We start from the raw sequence: 22,518 nt of genomic DNA on the forward strand, positions 1-22,518 counted from the left end.
CGGACTCTGCGACGACAAAGTAAGCGGACTTCAACGTGTTTCATTATAAACCTGACTACACCTGAGTGCGGGATAAAATAGTCGTCTGTAGCTTGAGTGTCTGGAGAAGCAGAATACTTAACAACATTTAAAAGTAGAAACATTTTTTAAAAAATAATAATAATAAAAAAAGTCAGGACATGTTATCTATCCTTTCACTTAAATATCATTTCTCACGTCCTCCATTAGTTATGGGACATTTTTAATTATTTGTACTTAAATATTTATACTTTTTGTAAATGTTTACTGTTTTTGTTGTTTGGTAATAAGGTTTAACTCATCCTACATCTCTCTTTACAAACATGCAGTTTAGAGTATTATTATACACTCATTATAGAGTATATAATAATGTCTGTTGATAATCAATGGCATTGAGTCATCAATGTCACTAGCAGGTCATTCAGACTCTACGTGTACGTGGCTGCAGTATGGAGTCTGCGTCGTCGTCGTGGTCTTCGTCATCGTCGTGGCGGTCACCATGGTTCTGCATTCCCGTAAAGGTGAATTAAAAATCACATGTCTTTAACATTCAGCACTTCTCTTCCGATCACACGAACGAAGAAATTCGAGGCTGTACGTTACACACGTGTGGTCCTGTAGGTGAGAAGTCCGAAACATTTTCTGATGTGATTCATCATTAGGACATTATCAGGTGTGTGAGAGCAGGATACGCACTGATCATTGTTCTCATCAGTACATATGTGTTTCCACAGAGAAACAACACACACATGGGACGATTACAGAGAAACCTTCTACCATAACGGTTAGCGCATCAAGCCCACACGTGTTCCCCACACTTCCGTTAAACATTCACTTCCGTTAAACAGCATGGTGAAGTTACTAACCTGTTCTTCTCATCTTTCTGTTCTCTTACAGGAAGTGGACTATTCCTGTTGGAACCCTGACAACGTTAATCAGATGCTAATAGATTAGCAATAGTTAACCAAAACAATAAAGCAACAAGTCTATAACCTTAATATTAAACGCTTTTACTTTTTTTTTTCTTGGTAAATATAATCTGACGAGGGCAGCAAAGTAACACTTAAATAATAATCTGTAATATTTTCTTTAATATTAAGTGTGTAAATGAATGATTCTCTCAGTCATGTACATCATATGCCTATATTCCTTCATGTGTATTTGCAAAAAATTGAATAAAAAGAATCTAATTCTAGTCAAATGAGGGTGAAATAATAACAAACATTATTAAGCTCATAATAAAAAGTCAGATCAGTGGAAAATCAGTGACAAGTGACTGTACTCTGTACGTGCTTTTTTCCCCCCCACTGGTTCTAAGACACGTTTTGTGTAGCTATATGTGTTCTCTGCATTTCTAATGGTCTGGTAAATGGTCTGCACTTATATAGCGTTTTTTTAACCTTAGCGCTTTACACTGTGTCTCATTCACCCATTCACACACACACACACACACACTCACACACCAACGGTAGCAGAGCTGCCATGCAAGGCGCTAACTTGCCATCGGGAGCAACTTGGGGTTCAATGTCTCGCCCAAGGACACTTCGGTATGTGGAGTCACGTGGAGTCATGTGGAGTCACGTGGGCCGAGAATCAAACCGCCAAACCTACGCTTAGTGGACAACCCGCTCTACCACCTGAACCACAGCCGCCCTGATTTATTCGATTCTGATCAGACAAATTCGAAACAAAGACAAAGTAAATATCCACTGGCTAGCTGTCTTGCTAACTGAAACCCTTGCTTGCTATGTGTACGTGTGAGTTGAGAATTGAATCATATCTTATGTGTAGACTCGACTCCAAAGCTTTGGGGTTGGCTGTTAGTGTTCAACGCCTGGAATCAGTGAATTTATGCATTAAGCGATGGACTTCGATATAAACGAGAATATAGGAATATAGGAAAGTTACATAATCATGACCTAGAACTATGATCCAATCCACTGGCAAATGTTTTTATTATCAAATTTTTAGAAATATTTCTATTCATCGTCCACATTTTACACCTCGTCTTATGTGCTTAAACTGAAAAGTAGATAGGTTGTGCCGTGGGGGGGGGATTTAGTGTTCTCTCTTTAGTGGATTCACAATGGGAAGGACAAAATCTACCGGGTTAAAAAACCTACAAGAAGTTTTCCGAATAACGTGTGTTGTTTTGTAGTGGTGCTGTTGTACTGTTTAAAATACTGACTAGCTTTAAATGACTGAATACTTAATGCTGGCTCTAATAAAGTGTTGAACAGCATTAAAAAAACAAACAAACAAACATTTATGTATTTAATATTTCTTTAATTAATTCGACTGGGATTCACTAAAGTTTCATTGAATTTGTGTCACTAAAAATACATAAGCCATTTAAACTGGACAGAGTAGTCCGTACAGTTCAGTAAAGTTCAGTCTTCTTATGCGTACATTTACACACCGAGGAGGACGAGTATAGGATACAAACAGTTTTCTGAAGTTACAGGATTTTCGTGAATGCCAAATTTCTTGCGTAAATGCCCGTGCGATTGATTTAATCTGTTTGCATCCAGCTTGATGAATGAGCCCCAGAGGAATTCAGCTGATGAAATCCTTTATGTAGGAGCTACAGTAGTTTTCAGACGAAGATTTGTTTCTGGAGCGTGAAATTTAACAGCGATATATTTTGAAATACATTTCGTTTGATTTAGGCTTTTCTTGGTATTCACTGATTCAGAGGTGCTTATTAGTGAGGCAAAGGTTAACTTGGGGATTAAATCATACCACTAAAATCCCAATATTTCCAATATCTGTACTCAATATCCCAATCTTTAACTGTTTGATATGATTACCGATTACTGATATGATTATGTTACTGCATTTCCTTTGCCTTATTGTTGCTGTGCCTTGTAGACAGACAGATAGATAGAGAGGTAGATAGACAGACAGACAGACAGACAGATAGATAGAGAGATAGACTTTATTGATCCCATGAGGGAAACTGTTAAATTCTTACTTGGTGCAAACCAACGTTTCAGTTGAGACAGTTTGCCTACTTTAGAAATGTTGGTTTGCACCGAGTAAGATCTGAACAATTTCCCTGACGGGATCTCTAACTGGAATACTGTTCAGGATTTTGAAACACTTTTTATATCTCTCAACTTCCTACTCACCCTCTTCACACCCTGATGGAGACCTTCCAAACTCTATGTTCAGTGTGTAAATATGGTTCAATGGTGTATAGTATAGATGTACAGTATTAAATAGCAGCCCTGTCCTCCCCCCCCCCCTTCATAAATCTATTTGTTAGTACACTAATGTCATCATATTGCAGTCAGTGTGATATGCTATTTAATAATCAGCTTGAGGAATTAACCTTTTTGATTGACTTTCTTTTTTGTTTTGTTTTTTTGTTTGGCAGGCTCAAGTACGGAGAAAAAAAACATGATGCGTATTTTTGTTTGTTCATTAACTTTTTCCAAGTGTGCATCATTTTTTTTTTAAAAGCTTCAGATTTTTTCACCTTTTAAAAAAATTGTTTCATGAGTTAAAAAAAAACAAACAAAAAAAAAACGTGTGCTGGGAATCAGTAAGACATGATGTAAAGGATTTATAAGAACCATTTCTTATTAGTTAAAAGCCACTAAAGCAGTCGTCTCTAGCAATCTGTCCAAACTGAGAAAGTCTGAGCACAAATCCCTACGGCCACGCTCCAAAATCTAGTGGAAAGCCTTCCCAGAAGAGTGGAGCGCATTATAACAGCAAACAGGAACCGACTCGATATTAATAGAGGCTTTGGAATGGGCACGCATAGGTGTGATGGTCAGGTGTCTACATACAGTACTTTTGGCCAAATAGTGTAGTTCAACAACAACAACAACAACAACAACAACAAAACTATTTACTAGACTTAATTACATGTTTAAGGTGTTGGAAGCCATTCTTGACCCAAGTCTTGATCCAACCAATCGATTCATTCAATTCCACAAAAACTGGTAACTAGTCTAACTAAATAACTAGCTAAATATTTTACTCTTAACTCTGATAATGCTCAATTCACTACGTGTTGCACGAACAGCAAGGATTAAGTTTAAAGCAATTGTGAAACAGAATTGTGTATTGTAAACCAGTGTATTGTAAATGCTGCCCTTTTATTGTACAGTTATATGTACTGTATATAGTACATTAGAAAGGAGAACTGGTCTCAGATCAGTGTTGTATAACTCATATCCAAAGCAAGTGGCTCAGTACTGCACACGGTGTAATGTAACTGAATCAGGCAAACAGATCAGATTTTGTTTTTCCCCTGTGAAGGATTACTCCCATAATGTCATGCTGTAATGTTTACTGCCTCTCAACACTGAATATTACACATGAACCACCATCACACCTCGATTAGGAAATGTGCCGTCGTTACTATTCATCAATCAACCTTTCAGTGACACCATTTCGAGCTGCGTGACGGAAAGCGTTTCACGGTTCGGGCTGAAAAACACCTACATACCTTGTGCCTTGCATATGTATTCACCAACCCCTCTGAACTTTTCCACATCTTGTAGAGTTACAAACGCGAACTGAACTGGATTTAACTGGGACGTTATGCCATGACGCTACGCAAAAGTGGGGAGAAATCAATATAGTATGGAAAAGTATTATTTTTGTGAAATTCATTATTATAAAATTCTTATTATTATTTATAAAAACTTGCAAATTGTGATTTCATAAGTATCCCCCCCTCCTTTCAATTAGGTGCAGTCAGAAGACACATACAGCGGGGGAAATAAGTATTGGACACGTCGTGGGCTACTCTTCTGACTATTCTTCTGACTCCGTGGTCAGAAATCTTGCAAGGGGCCGGTTGATGACGGAGTGATGTTGCTTTCACTTGCGGATAACGGCCCAAATGGTGCTTACTGGAGGATTCAGAAGTTTCTGATCTGACTCCATCAATATGTTTTGCAGCAATAATGGTCTTGGGAGAGCTCTTTGCTTTTACCCATCATGAGATGTTTCTTGTGTGACACCATGGTAACGAAAAGCCTTTTTATAGACCATCAATTTACTAACCCAGCTGATATTAATCTGCACAGATAGGGGGTATAATTACTTACGGATTTCAGCCGGTTCCTTGCCTTACCTTACCTTGGAGAACTGCTTTTTCTTAGCGTGTTCAATACTTTTTTCCTGTGTCATTCCACTTTATTACACATAACTTTAATTATGGACTTTAATGTTGTGAATTCTTTATAGGTCCAGATTTCTTGAGTTAATACAGATATCTGGTGAGAATTTCATGTGAATAGCCTCATTGGAAATATATTTACTGGACAAAATGTTGAGGCGTTCAATACTCATTTCCCCCACTGTAATTAGCTGAAAGGAGTCGACCTGTGTTTGTGTGTGTGATCAAAGTGTCATGTGATCTCAGTATAAATACACCTGTTCCTGTAAGACCCCACAGTTTGTTACCTGAAGAAAGATGATCGTGAAGACCAATGAGCTATTAAAACAACTTAAAACAAGGCCAAAGTTCTAGCTAAGCATCAATCAATGTTAAAAAAAAAAAATCCCAAAATTTGAACATTCTCCAGAGTGACATTATATCCTTTATTAATAAATGAAAATAATATGACACAACTGCGACTCTGACTAGAGAAGGCCGTCCACCAAAAGTATGTGACCAGGTAAAGAAGGGATTACACAGAGAAGCAACCAAGAGGCCAAGGGTAACTCTAAAGGAGCTGGAGCAATCCACAGATGTTCACAGGACGACCATAACCTGGACACTCCACAAAGCCTGGCTTTATGAGAAGTGTGACGAGAAGAAAGCCATCAATGAGAAAAAGCCATAGAGAAAAAGCCATATGAAATCCTGTTTGGACTTTGCTGAAAGGCAGACTATTTTGGAGACTATACAGAAAAATATCTTCTGGCCTTATGAGGCCAGAATTGAACTTTTTTGAGTCATGTTATAAGGTGAACTGTCGCCCCAGTCTGAGTTTGAGTGTGCTCTGGAGGAGGTTTTCTTCAAGGATGTTCCTTTATTTGGCTGCATTCTTCCATCCCTCAATCGTTACCAGTCTACCTGTCCCTGCTGCTGAGAAGCACCCCATAGCATGATGCTGCCACCACCATGTTTCGCTGTAGGGACGGTATTATCCAGGTGATGTGCAGTTCCTATTTTTCGCCGGAAAAAAAGTGCTTGCTGTTCTGCCAAAAGTCTTTCACTTTATCACCCCAGGGAATCTTTTTCTAACGCACAAGGCCCTTCTTTCCCGGATGCCCCATTTGTCCATACCGCCAGCTCTAGGAAGGTTCAAGGTTCGAAATTATTGAGGCCAGTGTTGTCCTTGGAACACACAAAGCAGTAGAACTTGTTTTATATCCTTGCCCTGATCTATGCCTTGCTACAATTTGATTGCAGAGACAGCCCCATGGCTTGGTTTTTGTCCTGACAATGCAGTGTAAATTCTGGGCCCTTACAGACCCTGATGTCTGCCTTTCCAAACTACGTCCGATCAATTTGAAATCCTACAGGTGGACTCCAGTTGAGTTCTAGACACATCTTAAGGATAATTCAGTCAAACAGGACGCACCTGACCACAATTTGGAGTGCCACGGCCCTTTGCTGTCTGAATGCTTTAGTGAATAAGATGTCAAGATGCTTTCACGTTGTCGTCATAGGCAGTTACGTGTGCAACAAGTGACGGTGTTTCAATACTTTCCGAATCCGCTGTACATCCTGTAAAGATTTCCATTGCCATAAACCAGTTCAAGCCCAACTCTCAAACAGCTTCAGTTCTGTTTGTCTTTTCTCTTCTTCACCTACATACTGTAATGATTTATGATCACTACGCTCACCTCTGGCTTGCTCATTAGGGATATAAATCTATGTAATTTCTGTGAAGCTGCTTTGTGACAATGAATACTGGTTAAAGGAGATATCCGAAAATAAAACTGAACTGAAAGCATCTTCTGATTCTTTTCTGGCAAAGATATGTGTTGCAGTAAAACCTTTTAATGAACAACGTGAAGCACTTTTTTACATTTACACTGATGGTATTTGTCAGAGTTTTGACATTATAGCCATGATTTACACGCGATAGCTGTGGTATTTATGTTATAGCAGTGTTTTTACGTTACAGCAGTGGTAGTTATGGCAACTATAAACAGTCATACTCGTCAAAAAAAGTCACCACTTTACCTCTGACTGCTACAAAGTGCTGACCCTGGAGACACCTTCCATAAATTTGAGATAAACATCTCCTTACGGAAATCAAGACAATCACTGAAATGATATGATATAGCTGTTGCTATAGAAAAGATAACGTATTCGAATGAGTGCGTTTTTATTCGTTTTTAACTAACGCAATGTATCATAAACTACGCCGTTTTAACTACAGTCATATATTTATAGTGAGTTTCACTACTTTATCATTTATAACAAGGAATAACATTATATAATCACTTAATAATAAATCACAGCATTTAAACATTTCTATACAATGTTTTCTGATTCCTGAATGAAAGCTGCTTAATGATAAACAGGTCGTCCAAACAGTAGTGTATTACTCTACAAAATAATGATAACACTTTATTAGTAGAGTTTATCTAGTTACCAGATTACAAGAAAGGGGTGCTTCTATGAAACATTAGGTTTCCCGAGTGGTTCGGTCATCTAATGGTGTGTCTAAACACAAACACTGTCGTACCGGTGACGGCTCCATATCCTCCTGAAGTCATGAGGGGAAAATAAGTCACACTCAAAAACACCTGGAAGCGTATTAACGTATACCTATTAAATAACTATTCATTAAAAGTAAATAATCATAGAAATCTGCCTGGATGTTATTGTGGAAGGTGTGAGGTTTCTCGTGTCGATGCATTAAACAGTTTTAGTTCGTGTATAAAAATCGGGCCAGCACAACGAGGGACAAAGTCATTCACTGAGACTCCAGACTCCAGCGAGATCTTACAAAGCTTCTTCAGAGAGATTTGGCAAAATGGCTAGAGGTAAGGATTTGACCTGGTGTTACATTACGAAGGATCTTAACGTGTCACTGAACTACAGGTATTGTGGTTTTTTACGATAAAGAGTGCGCTAGGCTTGAATTGTCTTCACAATGACTTTTACCATGATTAAGTGCGATCAGTTTTCACTCTATATGCCACATTTTACGCTCATAAAGCAGGTCTAGCGGTGGATTAGGACCGCAAACTGTTATTTTGTGCTTTATTCCTTTAATACTCATTATAAACTACTTCCCCTGAGAAGTATCCTCACAGGCCACACGCGGTCGTCGTGTAACGTACGCTAATCTACTGCTTTTCTCCTTTTACAGTGTTAGTGCTGCTCTCGGTCGTGGTGGCGAGTTTGCTCTTTAGTCAAGGCGCGACATTCGAGAGCCAGCGGCTCTTCAACAACGCGGTCATCCGTGTGCAACACCTTCATCAACTGGCTGCCAAGATGATGGACGACTTTGTAAGCTGACTTCATTTGAATTAAGCCTGGTTTACAGTTAGGCACTGTGCTAGTTTATTTACGTCTGCTTTATCCACTCGCTAATCTGTTCGTTGTGTTGTAAATGCAAAGGAGGAAGCTCTGTTGCCTGAAGAACGCAAACAGCTGAGCAAGATTTTCCCGCTGTCTTTCTGCAACTCGGACTCCATCGAGGCTCCGGCAGGCAAGGACGAGGCCCAGAAAAGCTCTGTAAGTCGCCAAGCTGCTTCAGGAAACAAGCGATTTCATGATATTGCATTCAATAAAATATTACATTAATGTACAGATCTTGATGTAGTTCATTAGCTAGGACACAAACGATTTAAAGGTGCAGTATGTAATATTCAAAAGTGCTTTGATACTCATAACAATCTTATAATTTTAAAGGTACCTTAGAATGATACAGAAGAAATGGTTCTTTAAAGGTTCTTCACAGGTTCTTTGGAACCTTTTGAATGGTTCTACTTCAACTATCCAGTGACCCCTTTCTCCAACCTTTAAGCATTCCCCAAAAGGACAACCAAAAACCTTTAAGAGTTCTGAATTGTCGTAGAGTAGCCGTGCAATGCAAGGTATCTTTGTTTAAGGCTTCGGTTGACATCTTTCTGGCCTAGAAACAAGCTCCACCCCCAGCCCAAACCAAGCTGCTCAATCTTGGAGTATTGTTCAGAGGCAAACTAATTTTAAGCAGAAGAGGTACGTGGGGGTGGGGGTGGGGGGAGGCTTGTCGACGTTTTCTTTTCTCTAAATATCACAAACCGCTCCTTTAATTTTAGCTCGGTATATAATGAAGTGTGGTAATGTTTATAAGGAGGTAATATCTCCTTGTTTTGGCTTGTAAATAATGCTCTAGTCTCAGGTTAAAGATCTGTTTATAAGCGAACATGCACGGCAGTGAGACAGAATTCTGCTTTGCATCTCCATGAGTTTTTAAACGAGTATGTTTTATTTTTTTTTTTTTACAAGGTGCTGAAACTGCTGCACACCTCCTACCGTCTGATCGAGTCGTGGGAGTTCCCCAGCAGGAACCTCGGCAACCCTAACCATATCTCAGAGAAGCTGGCTGACCTGAAAATGGGCATCGGCGTACTTATCGAGGTGAGCTGTAGAGCAGTAGATCAGTAACTGGATTTAGTGCTCGCAGAGTGCAATAGAGTATAATGATTACGACGTTTTACTAACACGGATTTTGTTCTATTTATATCAGGTGTGATTTGTTTGAGTGACTTGTCGGTTGGTTATTTTCCTCTAACAGCATGTTCTGTTGTGTTTTAGGGTGTTTCATCACAATAGTTTGAGCGTACTGGGTTAGTTAGTTCGGTATGTGTAACATGATAGCATTAGCGAACACGGAAACGTAGGGTGGTGTAGCGTTTATTTATAGACATGGCAGAACAGTAACATCTGCCTCTAAAAACGGGCAAAGTTTGAGCACCTGTCTGAGTCACTCTGTACGCTCAATAGGGATGTGTGGATGGACAAACCGGCCTGGATGAGAACGACTCTCTGGCTCCACCCTTCGAGGATTTCTACCAGACCTTGAGCGAGGGAAACCTGAGGAAGAGCTTCCGTCTGCTGTCCTGCTTCAAGAAGGACATGCACAAGGTGGAGACCTATCTGAGCGTGGCCAAGTGCAGGAGATCTCTGGATTCCAACTGCACCCTGTAGGGGGCGAGAGAGAGAGAGAGAGCACAGTTTAGCCACAGCCTGTGATCTGAGACAGGTATTGTGTTTAAATAAATAAATAATCTTCTTGTTGTTTTTAGCAGAGTCCAGGCGTGGCTAAATGTATCAGCCTCTTTTTCTGGATTTCACCTCTGACTTTCTGTATTTTATCCTTCTCACAGAGGAGAACTCCTCCATTCACACGTTTAGCAGATTTCTGTGTCTCGGCAACTTAAAGGTCGTAAAATGGGACCAGTTTCACAATGGTGCTATGCAAATTCGGCTTTATATCGAATGATAAATTTCAAAAATAACCATGTCTATTTATTGTAAGTTGGATGATCTGATTAAACAATCGTGTTAACGTACGCTCCTGGCCGGTGAATGTGAAATATTCAAAGTGTATATTTTCACATCAAAGTCAATACTCTTTCATTTATTATCCAGCTTTGACGTCCTGTGTGTAAATCTCTGTCATTGTTTTTTGTGGATTTCCAATAAAGCTTTTCTCTGCATTAAGGTCTGAATATTTGTAATTTATTATTATTATTATTATTTTTATTTATTTATTTATTTATTTATTTATTTTTGGATGGCTGCACTTTTCCATGCACATGAGAGTTCTTGTCATTTTTATGCACAATAACAAACCTGCAGTAAATGATTAATAAATCACGCCACGGACGACCTTGCGGCCTTAAAACGGCGTTGTGGTTACGGGTGAGATTTATTTCAATTTTATACCACAAGCGCTCACGAATGGCCAAATCCGATTGGTCAGAATCTCTGAGAATAGCGCAGCTACAAACCATAGGTTTATATTCAGTCATTCATTCATTAAAAGACACGCTGTTTGTTATTTAACACAATTTCACACAGCTGATGATACGCTGATGGCTCTGTAAGACGTTTATTTAACATCCATGGAAGGAGTCTCCAGTGTCAGCATGTTCAAACTGGGAAAAGCTTCACGACAGACTTCAGAGTTTGCACATTGCAGTTTCTTGGTATCATGACGAGCGTTTGTTTTTGTTTTTTTGCCTTATTAATTTCAAGAGAAGGGGGAAAAATCTAGGCTGATGAGGGATCGACAGTGCAGTAACATCAATGAGAACAGAAACTTACTGGGTTTCGGCATTCCTCAACATTAGGTGTAACTATACTGAAGAGTGGTGGCTCAGTGGTTAAAGGTTACTCTGTATTACTGATCAGAAGGTCAGGAGTTCAAGCCCCAGCACTGCCAAGCTACCACTGTTGGGCCCTTGAGCAAGGCCCTTAACCTTCAATTGTTCACATGTATAAATGAGATAAATGGTAGTCGCTCTGTATAAGGGCGACTGACAAATGCCGTAAATGTAACTATAAACACATAACGCGCAACGTTCTTTAATAAATAAATAATTAACCTGTTGGCACATAGATGCAAGAAATCTCACCAAGACCAGGTTTTTGAAAATTATTCCATGGTGTATGGCTACACGGTTTAAACAATTCTCCTTGTTTAAAATACTGGGATAATAAAGTGGAGGGCATGGTGGTTTAGTGGACCTCCGGGGTTCGGAGCCTGCATGTTTCCTCCGGATACTCCGGTTTCCTCCCCCACTACAAAGACACGTGCAGTAGGCTGATCAGTGTTTCCAAGTTATCTGTAGTGTGTGAATTAGTGTACGATTGGATTGTGCCCTGCAATGGGTTAGGAGCCCATCCAGGGTGTCCCCCTCCTTGTGCCCCGAGTTCCCTGGGTTAAGCTCCAGCCTCCACAAGACCCCGTGTAGGATGAGCGGTATGGAAAACGGATGGACAGATAATAAAGTAAGCCTCCATCAGCTCCAGTTTTGTCCCAATCTTTGGGATGTTTGTGCTTAAACATCTACTTCTTAGTATCATGTCCGTATAAACGTCTTCAACACAACAGGACACACACACACACACAAGGAGACACCAGATGTTTTGTGTTTAATGATGCTGCGTAAACTGACATGGGATGGAATACTTTATTCTTTAGTGCAGTAACCAGTTACGCATATTTATATACATTTACTTTCGTACACAATAATCACAAAAAAAAAAAAAATGCCAATGACAAAGCGAAAGACAATGTAACATGCTTCTCAAGTAACCACTACTGAAATAAAACCCAGTAATAAATACATACTCTCTCTCTCACACACACACACACACACACTCGCACAAGTTTTCAGTACCAAAACATTAAGCAGTAAAAGAAACAATAAATACAACACAACATTGGTGGCTGTTATAGAACGTAACATCCTTAAAAATAGTCACTCCTTAATTCACACCGCGGTATAAATAATCTGCTCTAACTGCAAAATCGTACTACGCCTTTAAATCTGAATTCGGAGCCCCTGCAGCTCACGTGTGACGTACCGTCTGGATAATTAAGCAGCCTTTCCACTGACATCAGAGGATTCAATACTCGATAAAATCTCTTGAAACGTCTGAACCATCTAGTTTCCCCTAGTACCAGTGCACGTTTAATACCTCGCGCGTACGGCGTTTAAGAACCTCTCACGCTTTTCTCTCCCATTATGCGGAGTATGTATCCCAAACCCTTTTCTTCCCCAGGAAAGGGTTAAAAAATTAGAATATTAATAATAATAATAATAGTAACCTATTTGGCAGACGCAAAGCGTCATACAAGTGATTCAATCCAAGCTTACAGCTGAACAGTTAAGGGGTTAAGGGTCTCGCTCAGGGGCTCAACGGAGGCCCTCTGTCAGTCTTGGGATTTGAAATCGAAAAATCATCCAGTCATCTTAACCACCGCACGACCACTTGAACTGCTGAAGCTAAACCAGAGACAGGAAACGGCACAGTGGAGGGGAGAGACTGCGTCACCAGAACTGCTCTGAAGCTCTTGGAAAGGTCACGGGTAAGGGCAGGTGTCCAAAAAACATTCAGACTTTCCCTTGCTAGGGAGAGCGAAGAAGCGAAGGCAAAGCGGGTGGTACTGAGGATTAACAAAGCAAAAGGGAATCGTCGTCGCTGGTTTCTGTTCTAGCCGTGGCCTCTAAGCACGCGTCGGGAACCTGAGCCGTGTGAACCATCCCGCAGTGTTCGCAGGGCCCGTCCCGAATCTCTGGCCTGCCTCGGAGCGAGGGAGCGGCGGAGGGCGCGTCCGAGTTTTCGGTTAAAGGAACGAGGAGCTCGACGTCTTCATCGTCGTCTTCTTCGTTCGCTGTTCCGTTCTGCGTCTGCCTCAGAGGGCTCCGGTTCTGCTGCACGAACCGAGATCCGAGGGACATCCGGACCCAGCGCAGGCCGCGCGCCACAAATGAGCCACGCCCGTTGGGAGGCGGGGCCACTATCTCGTCGCTCTCGGCTACAGCGTGCGGGGCGGTGCTCGCGGAAACAGACACGACGGTGGTGGCGGGAGGGGTCTTGTGAGGCAGAAGAGAAGCCGATGCGCCGCCCACCGCCCCCTGCTGCTCACTCTCCAAATCATCAGAGTCCGGTCGCTCCGAAATGGGGCCGGAGCTTCCGACGCCGTTGGCACCGATTCCTGATTCTGACTCCACCCCTGCGCCAGAGGACACCAGCGCCAAGGAGGCGGAGTGGCGAGAGCGCGTGAAGTTGAAGAGCCGGCGCCAGACGTTGCCGTGCCGACCGGAGGACGGGAGGCGGATGGAGGTGAAGCCGAGCTGAGAGCGGACGGCCAGCCGGAGATTCTCCAACACGGAAGCCTGAGGGAGACGGAAAATAATTGTAAAGAATTAATAATGGAGTTTTGGAAAATGTTCAGGCTAAAGCTAAATTTAAAGCTAAAAAAATAAAAACATTTAACACATTTAATTTTTTAAAAATGTAAAATTTTTAAGAGGGACTATTTTTAGAACGTCTAAAGAGTGAAAACACAAACAGATGTCTCACCTGGTTGCCAGAACAGACAGGGAAATCCTCCACAGGGGGGATTAAACCTTGAGCAATAAGCTGGCCGTATGAGGGTGGAGCTTCTCTCCTCAGTAACTCCGCCTCAACTCTGGACAACTGCGTCTCAAACGACCTGAAACAGAAGAGAAGAAATAACGGATGAGCTGGGGGAAGAAGTATAATCTAAACGATCAGAAATAGACGGCTGAACACGCTGCAGCTTTATTGACCTGCGCTCGAAGCTCCTGAGAGAGTAGAGTTTGCAGGTGCAGCCGAGTGCGATGACGAGCAGCAGGCCGCACACCAGGCTGCCGATAACCGCGGCGGCGATGACCCGCGTTGGCACGGCGACGGGGCACGCGTCCTCGTCGCTGGAGTCGCCGCAGTCGTCCTGCGCATCACACACCCAGCTCTCGAACACACAGCGCCCGTTCCTGCAGTGGAAGTTCCCGGGCTGGCAGAACGCGCAGTTCTTCTCGTCGGAGCCGTTGGGGCAGCGGTTCTGGTAGTTGCAGCGGTCAGATCGCGGGTAGCACGCGCCATTTCTCGAACACGGGAACTCGTCTTCGCCGCATCCGCTGCAGTTCAGCTCGTCCTTGCCGTTAGCGCAGTGCCAGTATCCGTCGCAGCGCTGCTGTTCGGTGTAACACCCCCAGTTGCCTCCACATGGCATCTCCCAGGGCAAACAAAACCCTTCAACCTGATATGTCGCGTTAAACCCTCGTGCCGTGTTGATCTTATCGGCATAGAAGTGCACGCGGAGCTGCCCTGATGACGAAACGACAGTTATGACAGAAGTGCGCGAGTCGAGGGCGGTCAGGACGCGAAGGAGGCGTCTAGGCTCCGCCTCCAAGCCGTCGTACACTTTTACGAAATCTCCATAGTAACCGGTTCCATCCAATTTGAAATCCAGGAAGCGCAGGACGACGCGGCGGCGATCGCCTGTATCGATTAGCCACGAGCAATCGCTGCCCGGAGGATAGAAATCCGGATAATTCGGAGAGTTAAAAGTTCCGTAAAAGTTTTGAAGGCGGAGCTCGGAGCACGCCGGGGCGTCGCAGTCGATTTCGTCACTCAGATCCTGGCAATCGATGGCGCCGTCACAGCGGAGAGAAGAAGGGAGGCAGGTGAGGACTCGGGTGTAGCGCGACACGCAGGGGAACTGATCGAAAGAGCACGGCTGGAAGGAGAAAAAGGAGGAGGAGGAGGATGAAGAAGAAGGAGGGTTGGGATGAACGCACAGCTCCTCATCCGAGTTGTCTCCGCACTCGTCCATTGTGTTGCACCTCCACGACTGGGGGATGCACTTCCCGTTCACGCAGTGGAACTGATCCGGCTCGCAGCTCACCTCCTCCGACTTTCCTGAGGGGAAAAAACAAAACAGAAAAGGTACTTTGTAAGAAACTGGACTGAGAAGAAGAAAAAACAGGACAAAGCAATTCTTAGATGCATTAAAATCAGACAACAGTGTGTTCTTAATCACGAACAGCACATAACGTGTAGATCATCACACTAATATCCGCTGAAATCACTGCCAGAGGACAGCTCAACACTGTATTAGGGGTAGAGGACGACCGATAGTGGATTTTACTGATAAAGATAACCAAGTACCTGCCGATAACCGATTAATCAACATTTTCATTCAGTATCAAGTTTAAAAACTAACACTCGAAGTAAAATACTGCTGAACTTTATTACAAAAATAAACAGTACTGACTGTACCATGAAAACGTACTGTACTTTTTTAAATTATATAAATATATATAAACACTCCAAATAACAAATATAAAAATAGAGACATCCAAAACGAATCAAAAAATACCTCAAATACCTAGAGCTGCCAACAACTAATCGATATCGATAATAGTCGATGATGAAAATCGTTGTGGACGAATCTGATTATGGATTAGTCGGTCTGCGCGCGGCACAGGGGAGATTTACTCACTACGTTACTTCTGTTCCTAAAACACGCTTCGGCGTGTAAATACTTAAGTTGTGCCCCAAATGACGTCCTATACACTTACACTATGCGCTGTGTACTCTACCGTCTAGTGTGTGGATTTTAGAAAGGTAATATCATCTCAAATAAGGTGCTTCCTAGTCGACGGCGCATGACGTCATACGCATGTATTGCGACGCCGCTAACTTTAGCAGACGCATCATTTTTTATGGATGCACAAAAAGCACGGAATTAAACCACAGTCCTAAATGAATAATATATATTCTGGTGTGTGTTGGGTTCTTTTCAGTCTTACATAATTGGACAAACAGCTGTGTAACGTTTTAGTCTGAAGTTTATATTTGTAACATTCAGTTTGTGGATTTTATTTTAAATAGAACGAAAAAAATGGTACTGACACCCCCCCCGCCGATTAATCGGGTAATCTAAAAAACAATAGGCCAATTAATCGATTATGAAAATAATAGTTAGTTGCAGCCCTACAAATAACACAAAAAAATTAGTCAGTGACAGTTTGTTATTTCTCCTCTAGAGGCCGCTCTCGTACTGTATAATGACAGCACACCCCTCTCAGCTGCTTCGGGGAAAAACTATCAGTGTGGCTCAATCAGTCGACCTCAAAGTCCTTGTTAGTACAGACATGGGTCTGACTAGTCGCTTCAACAGCAGTGGATTTGTTTATTAAACTACAGCCTGAGGTATACAGTCAGTGATTTGCGCGACCGCTTTCGAGAGTCAAGACCAACACGGGCCCGATCGTCCACAGAGAAGGAAAATTTCTTTAAAAACCACCAAGCAGTCACACAAATCAATGCCATATGAACTTAATAAAACTCTGACTACACTTCTGAACCACAAAGGATGTCAATCATAATAGAACGAATCATTACATGTGCTTTCAGACTGGGAACTACTGGGTTTTAAACCATAATCTGTGATTTGTAATACGATTACGCAACACAGCCTGCCGTGTGCCTCATTTATCCGCGCGCTATAAACGGCAGTGTTTATTTTGCGCACTACCTGTGATGTAAGACAGCCGGAAGCCCTTGCCAGCGAGCGTGTCGTCCGAGTGAAATTTAATCCACACGTGGTCCTGAGACGAGATGTACGGAGCCGGGATGGACGAACCGCACGCTCGGTAACCGTCCAGGTTCTTGTAGGTGCCGATGGAGATCCAGTCCAAACCGCAGCGCTGTGAGCTCTGGATCTCAAAGTCCTGAAAACTGGACGAAGAAACAAACGGACCAAGATTAAAAAGTCGACTTCCTCTGCGGTGGATCTCACTTGGTCATCCGCAGCCTGTTCACAGGAAGCTGCGAGTAAAGGAATGAAGCGCTCGGTGTTGTGCAGTTATAGGAAAATAATCAACAACAGGGTGGTGTGGCGAAGCAGAGTTGATTCTTTTCCAATAACAGCACGTCATGAAATGTTTTTATTCCTCTTACACCACAGCAACTCACTCAAACATTTTTATTTATCAAATAAAAAAAAAAACATCATACTGTTTACCCATTTAGTGTTCCTGTTCTCACTTATGTCATAGCAGCTATAAACAGAAACCGCTGTAAATGCTAAACAAACGTCTCTCTTGGGGTTTTTAATCCGTTTACGTGGCTCGTCTGCTGCATAAACTCCTCCGGACGAGCCGTTACTATAGAAACGATAACATATTTGAACGAGTGTGTAAATGTAAACCTGTGATTTGCAAATACAATACTGTCAGAGCTGCTGTTATAGAAAGAAAGAAAAAAAAATCAATCAACTAATTAACAACCAGTTTTACACTTCACGGTCTAAACACACTACAGTAAAAGATGATTTTCAGCTCGTGGGCTCGAAAGTTTTTCCACAGCCTGTGCACCGCAAAAATCCCACTCTGTGAGGACAGAAGAGCGTGTGCATTTCTGTGCTGGTTACCATGGAAACCAAGAGAACATCACTATTGATGATGTGGACGGCCTTACGCGGAGAGACCGATCAGAAAAACAAGGTTGTGTGATGTATGAAATATTATATCGTTATTAGGGTTCTCATATCGCTCATGAAGCTCTTTACGTCTGTGAATGATTTCATACTGACGTGTGATTTTACACAGAGCTACTACTGATAAATATGCGTGAAAGAAAATGACTTATGAAGCATATTATGATAGATACGGTGTTGATGCTGCTATACTGTATTATAGAAGTGTGTGTGTGTGTGTGTTAATATCTGTTTGGGTGTGTCTCTACCTCTATGGTGAGGATTTCTGGTTTGAAAGTAAATGTGTTAATGCCTTTACAAAGTCATTATTGCATGTGTGTTAAAGTGCATTGTGGTGTGTCTGTAACTCAGGGGTGCCATTCTACAAGTGTGCTAATGCCTTTGGTAGGATGTTACTCTGTGTGTGTGTGTGTGTGTTAATGTCTGCTTGGGTGTGTCTCTACCTCGAGGTGAATATTTCTGTTTTGAAAGTAAATGCCTTTACAAAGACATTATAGTGTGTGTGTGTGTGTGTGTCTGCCTAAGGGTGAGGATTTCTGTTTTGAAAGCAAGTGTTAATGCCTACAAAGTCTTTTATTGTGCAAGTGTGTTTAAGTGTGTGTGTATGTGTAAGTGTGCGTGGTTGTTTGCAGCTAAGGTTGAGGATTTCTGTTTTGAAAGTATGTGTTAATGCCTACAAAGTCATTATTGTGTAAGTGTGTGTGTGTGTGCGCGTGTGTGTGCGCGCCTAAGGGTGAGGATTTCTGTTTTGAAAGCAAGTGTGTACATGTGTAGAAAGACATTTGTGTGTGTGTGTGTTAATGTCTGTTTGGGTGTGTCTCTACCTCTAGGGTGAGGATTTCTGTTTTGAAAGCGAGTGTTAATGCCTATACAGTCATTATTGTGCGAGTGTATGTGCAAGTGTGTATATTCTGGTGTGTCTGTAACTCAGGATACCATACTACAAGTGTATTAACGCCCGATTAATGCGTGTGTGTTTCGGTACCTGATGGTGATGATTTCTCCAGGATTTGCTCGGATGTTCCAGCTGCAGTTGATGCGAGACGGATACTCAAAAGGCCACCCAGGACTGGTGATCACACCGCTGGATGCCCTGATCTGCTCCACCACATCACCACAGGCTACACACACACACAGAGATTGTTAACACGTCCCAATTTATCAAAAAATAATTACTCTTGGTTTTGAGTGTTTGTGTTTTGTCCTTAGTCAGACTACAGAACTGACCGTTAGAGATCCCCGACACGTAGACATTATCGCCATGCTGTGAGCAGACTGCTTTACCTGGGAAACAAAATAAAAAAAACAGTCTCAATCAGAGAAAATTATACATCATCATCATCTGGAATAAAGTGCACCCCGACGCGACGCCATGTGACATCTGTGTAGAAAGTCACGGCCGCGTGTATGGGGACTAAACTGATCAGACGAGCTCGTGGAGAAAAACAGCAGGCCTGTAATTTACTCAGAGAAGGATGGAGAAGTCGACCGACCCGGACAGAAATAAAGTCACAGAGTTTCAGCTCCTGTAAGATAGGAAACTACCTCATGCACGTTTACTCCTGTCCGAACATGGCTGAAAACAACGTAAAGTGAAAGTAACCACTAACAGAAGCAAATGCGTCCTTTCCCCTTCGGTGAGCTGGCTTTTCAGCTCAGCACATTGTTGTTGTTTTTGCATTTGTCCTGCGTCGTCGTTGTTGTTGTTGCGTCTCCTGTAAAACCGTACGTACTACGGCTAAACTGCAGACGTTTATATTTGTTGACCCGTTTCATTTTCCTGCATTCTTCTTTAAGAGTCTTGACTATTGATCTAGAGATCATTTCAACTTAACGCACTAATGTAATGCCGGTTTACGATCCTTCCGGAGAACACAATAATCCCCACGCGGGCTGTGACGGGGATGGAGCAGGACACCGCGGTCTAGCCCTAAAATCTAAATCTATATCTATTAATAACGTCTGTGGGGAGAATTTCTCTCTCTCATTTAGCTCAGCGTCCACACTCGGGGATAGCGTATACCGTACAGGACCGTTAATTTAAGTAAAATCTAAGGTGCACGTCATCTCTGCATCACCGTTAATCGAACTTTAAACCATTCTCCTGATTTCTGTCACTCTCTAGACCCGCACGTCTCTACAATATCCGCATCTTTACACACAACACTGAATTAAATGGCAGATATTTTTGTGCCAGACCCCAGCGAACGCCTGTATTTAACCTTTAAAATTGCAGAATTTACTTTTTTAAATTTTTTATTATTATTATTGGAAAATATTTTTGGAAAAAAATGACGTTTATTAGAATTTTCTTTCATCTTTTTCCGTTGATATTATTTTGGTAGACATGAATGTTTTGCAGTTTGTTGTTTTTTTTAACACAACAAACCTAAATATCACGAGACCTATCGTGTACCGGGGGAAACTATTGTGATATACAGTTCTGTGCAAAAGTTTTAGGCACCCTATTTTAAAATTTTTTTTTTTTTTTGTACAAACTTTGTTATAGATTTATATTTGATGATTTCTACATTATGGAGTCAGTACAGAAACATTTTAGATTCCCAAACATTACATTTCCGGCACAAAATGAAATGCTGCAGAAAAAGGTGTGTGGGTAAATAAAGAAAGCAGAGTATTAAGAGGTAAGAGACACTTTTCAGATTAAAAACACACAGTGAAGGCTGCCGGGTTTCTGTGCAGAAATAAGACGCGAGTGCGACGGTCGAAGTCTCCAGAAGAACCGTGTCTGGTTCTGTAAGACTCTCAATAACACTTACAGCTCGTTTCATTATAAAACTGCACTGAGTCTACCTGAGACTGATAATACATTTTTTTAAAAGCAAAGGCTCGTCAAAATAAATAATGACTATGTCTCATTTAATACAGCTTACTACTGCACTTTATAGTATTCTTTTATTATAATTATTATATCTTTGCCCCACAGCATTTTTGTTGTATGCACCTGAAACTTTTGCACAGTACTGTATAGGTGTGTGTGTATATATTATATAATACATACACTGCTCAATACTGCTAGAAGATTTACATATTTTTTATAGTCACAAAAATTATGTGGATACGTTTTTAAAAAAATTTTTTAAATAAAGTTGTGCATATGAAAGGGAGAAAGATGCCGATCTAGTTGATCATGTTAAAATAAAGTCGAGATAGTGTAATAAGTGTGTGTGCGCGTGTGAGAGAACAATAGAGGCTCTTTGTTCTTGTGACTTCAGCTTCAATCCATCCAGCGGTCTTCACTGCCGCCACCCCCCCACACCACACCCCCCCCCCCCCCCACACACACACACACACACACACACACACGAGACCATCTGTCCTGGAATAAAACACACCGAAACCTTTCCTTATTATTATTTAACCCTTCAGTACTCACTGAGGAAGACCATGCTGAGGATGAAGAGTGAGTGTGTCCATGATGAGATCTTCTTCATGCCCCAAGCGCAGGCCATAATAACACTCTTATACCTCTACTTTATACCTCCCTGAAGTGTGTACTTTTATTTTATTTTATTTTGTATTTAATATGAACTCTAACCCGCTCTGATGTGAGGCACGTGTTCAGAAATGTAAAATAACACTAAAGCAAGTCATGATGCTGAATAAACAGTGCAGCCAGCTGAGTTTAACTGGTGTGTGTGTGTGTGAGATGTGATGTTAGACAGAGCTGTACACTACCACAGCTGTATGCTTTACAGCACACAAATAAATAATATTAATAATATAAATAAATAAATAAATACATACATAAATAAATAGTGTAACTTAAGGCTAACACTAGCTATTCCGGTTTACAGTGGGTGTAAAGGTAAAATGGCTAGCATGACATTTCAGGCAGAAATAAAAATATTAGTTCGGTTCATGAATCAAAGCTGAATTGAGTTTAAACGTTAACGAAAGAAATGAACAACAACAAAAAAAACCGGAAGTGGTTTTGATTGTCTTATCGATAGCTAACGCGGCTAGCTTGGGAAGTACGTTAGCAACCGAGCTACATACAAAACAAACAAAAGAAATGTAAACAGACAGCCGTGTAAAATCCGCAAATATGTCTTCAAAACCGAACACGGTTCTAAACTAGTTGTTTAATCCTGTAATTAGTCGCTGTTAACGAATTGGCGAGCGTTAACTAGTCCGTCTCTTTTCCACTTTCTCTCAACGATTCAGCTGCTAGCGAAAAGTAGCTCGGGGTTAAAACACTGAGACGTAGCAAAATAAAAGTGAAAAATGATCTTAATCGGAAGAATTAAATCCGTTATGGCTTGCAAAAATTAAAAAGGAAGAAAAACAATGGTCCGTTATCCGTGTTTCTGATCCAAACAAAGGGCCGGTGTCATTGTCTCGGCTCCGCGGCCCACACAACAAACCCGGAGTGCGTGTTGTTACATCCGGGTACTTTATCTGGGTATTTTTATCCGGGTACTTCACCCTGGACGCGTTCCTGTTCACTCCTATTCATGTCGCAACTATGGCGCCTAACAACATGGCCGCCATTTTTGAGCAAAACTGAAGACGT

At 41.7% G+C, this 22,518-nt stretch overlaps 3 protein-coding genes across 4 annotated transcripts in view; 2 read left to right on the forward strand and 1 right to left on the reverse strand.

Moving 5' to 3' along the window:
- The window catches only part of LOC128616210 (immunoglobulin lambda-1 light chain-like), a 6,061-nt gene extending 4,901 nt beyond the window's left edge, over nt 1-1,160 (forward strand). Inside the window, exons 2-5 of one of the 2 annotated variants that reach the window (XM_053638767.1) lie at nt 1-19; nt 432-539; nt 753-802; nt 916-1,160. The exon at nt 1-19 is cut by the window's left edge and continues 287 nt beyond it. In XM_053638767.1, the coding sequence (XP_053494742.1) occupies nt 1-19; nt 432-539; nt 753-802; nt 916-972 (234 nt within the window). In that variant the 3' untranslated portion in view covers nt 973-1,160. Of the gene's footprint in view, nt 20-415; nt 803-915 lie in introns of both variants that reach the window. The other variant, XR_008387384.1, reaches the window with a different exon arrangement.
- Nucleotides 1,161-7,979: 6,819 nt separating this feature from the next.
- Nucleotides 7,980-10,366, forward strand: gh1 (growth hormone 1). The gene is made up of 5 exons (XM_053638856.1): nt 7,980-7,989; nt 8,295-8,458; nt 8,570-8,686; nt 9,443-9,574; nt 9,941-10,366. The coding sequence occupies exons 1-5, from the start codon at nt 7,980-7,982 to the stop codon at nt 10,142-10,144; spliced, it is 627 nt and encodes a 208-aa protein (XP_053494831.1). The 3' UTR covers nt 10,145-10,366.
- A 1,755-nt stretch (nt 10,367-12,121) lies between these two features.
- Nucleotides 12,122-22,518, reverse strand: lrp12 (low density lipoprotein receptor-related protein 12). The gene is made up of 7 exons (XM_053638050.1): nt 21,379-22,518; nt 19,209-19,265; nt 18,967-19,102; nt 17,019-17,221; nt 14,266-15,397; nt 14,036-14,168; nt 12,122-13,848 (listed from the first exon to the last, which is right to left on the reverse strand). Exons 1-7 carry the CDS (start codon nt 21,452-21,454, stop codon nt 13,123-13,125), a joined length of 2,463 nt encoding a protein of 820 aa, XP_053494025.1. The 5' UTR covers nt 21,455-22,518; the 3' UTR covers nt 12,122-13,122.

Source organism: Ictalurus furcatus, chromosome 12, assembly GCF_023375685.1.
Source record: "Ictalurus furcatus strain D&B chromosome 12, Billie_1.0, whole genome shotgun sequence".
In the NCBI taxonomy this organism is placed as follows: Eukaryota; Metazoa; Chordata; class Actinopteri; order Siluriformes; family Ictaluridae; genus Ictalurus; species Ictalurus furcatus.

Coding starts and splice junctions, on each gene's coding strand:
- gh1 (XM_053638856.1), top strand. Junction 8,459..8,569: donor CCAAGATGATGGACGACTTT/GTAAGCTGACTT, acceptor GTAAATGCAAAG/GAGGAAGCTCTGTTGCCTGA. Junction 9,575..9,940: donor GCATCGGCGTACTTATCGAG/GTGAGCTGTAGA, acceptor TACGCTCAATAG/GGATGTGTGGATGGACAAAC.
- lrp12 (XM_053638050.1), bottom strand. CDS start 21,454: ATGGCCTGCGCTTGGGGCATGAAGAAGATCTCATCATGGACACACTCA. Junction 19,266..21,378: donor CCTCAGCATGGTCTTCCTCA/GTGAGTACTGAA, acceptor TTTGTTTCCCAG/GTAAAGCAGTCTGCTCACAG. Junction 13,849..14,035: donor CTGTCTGTTCTGGCAACCAG/GTGAGACATCTG, acceptor CGTCTCCCTCAG/GCTTCCGTGTTGGAGAATCT.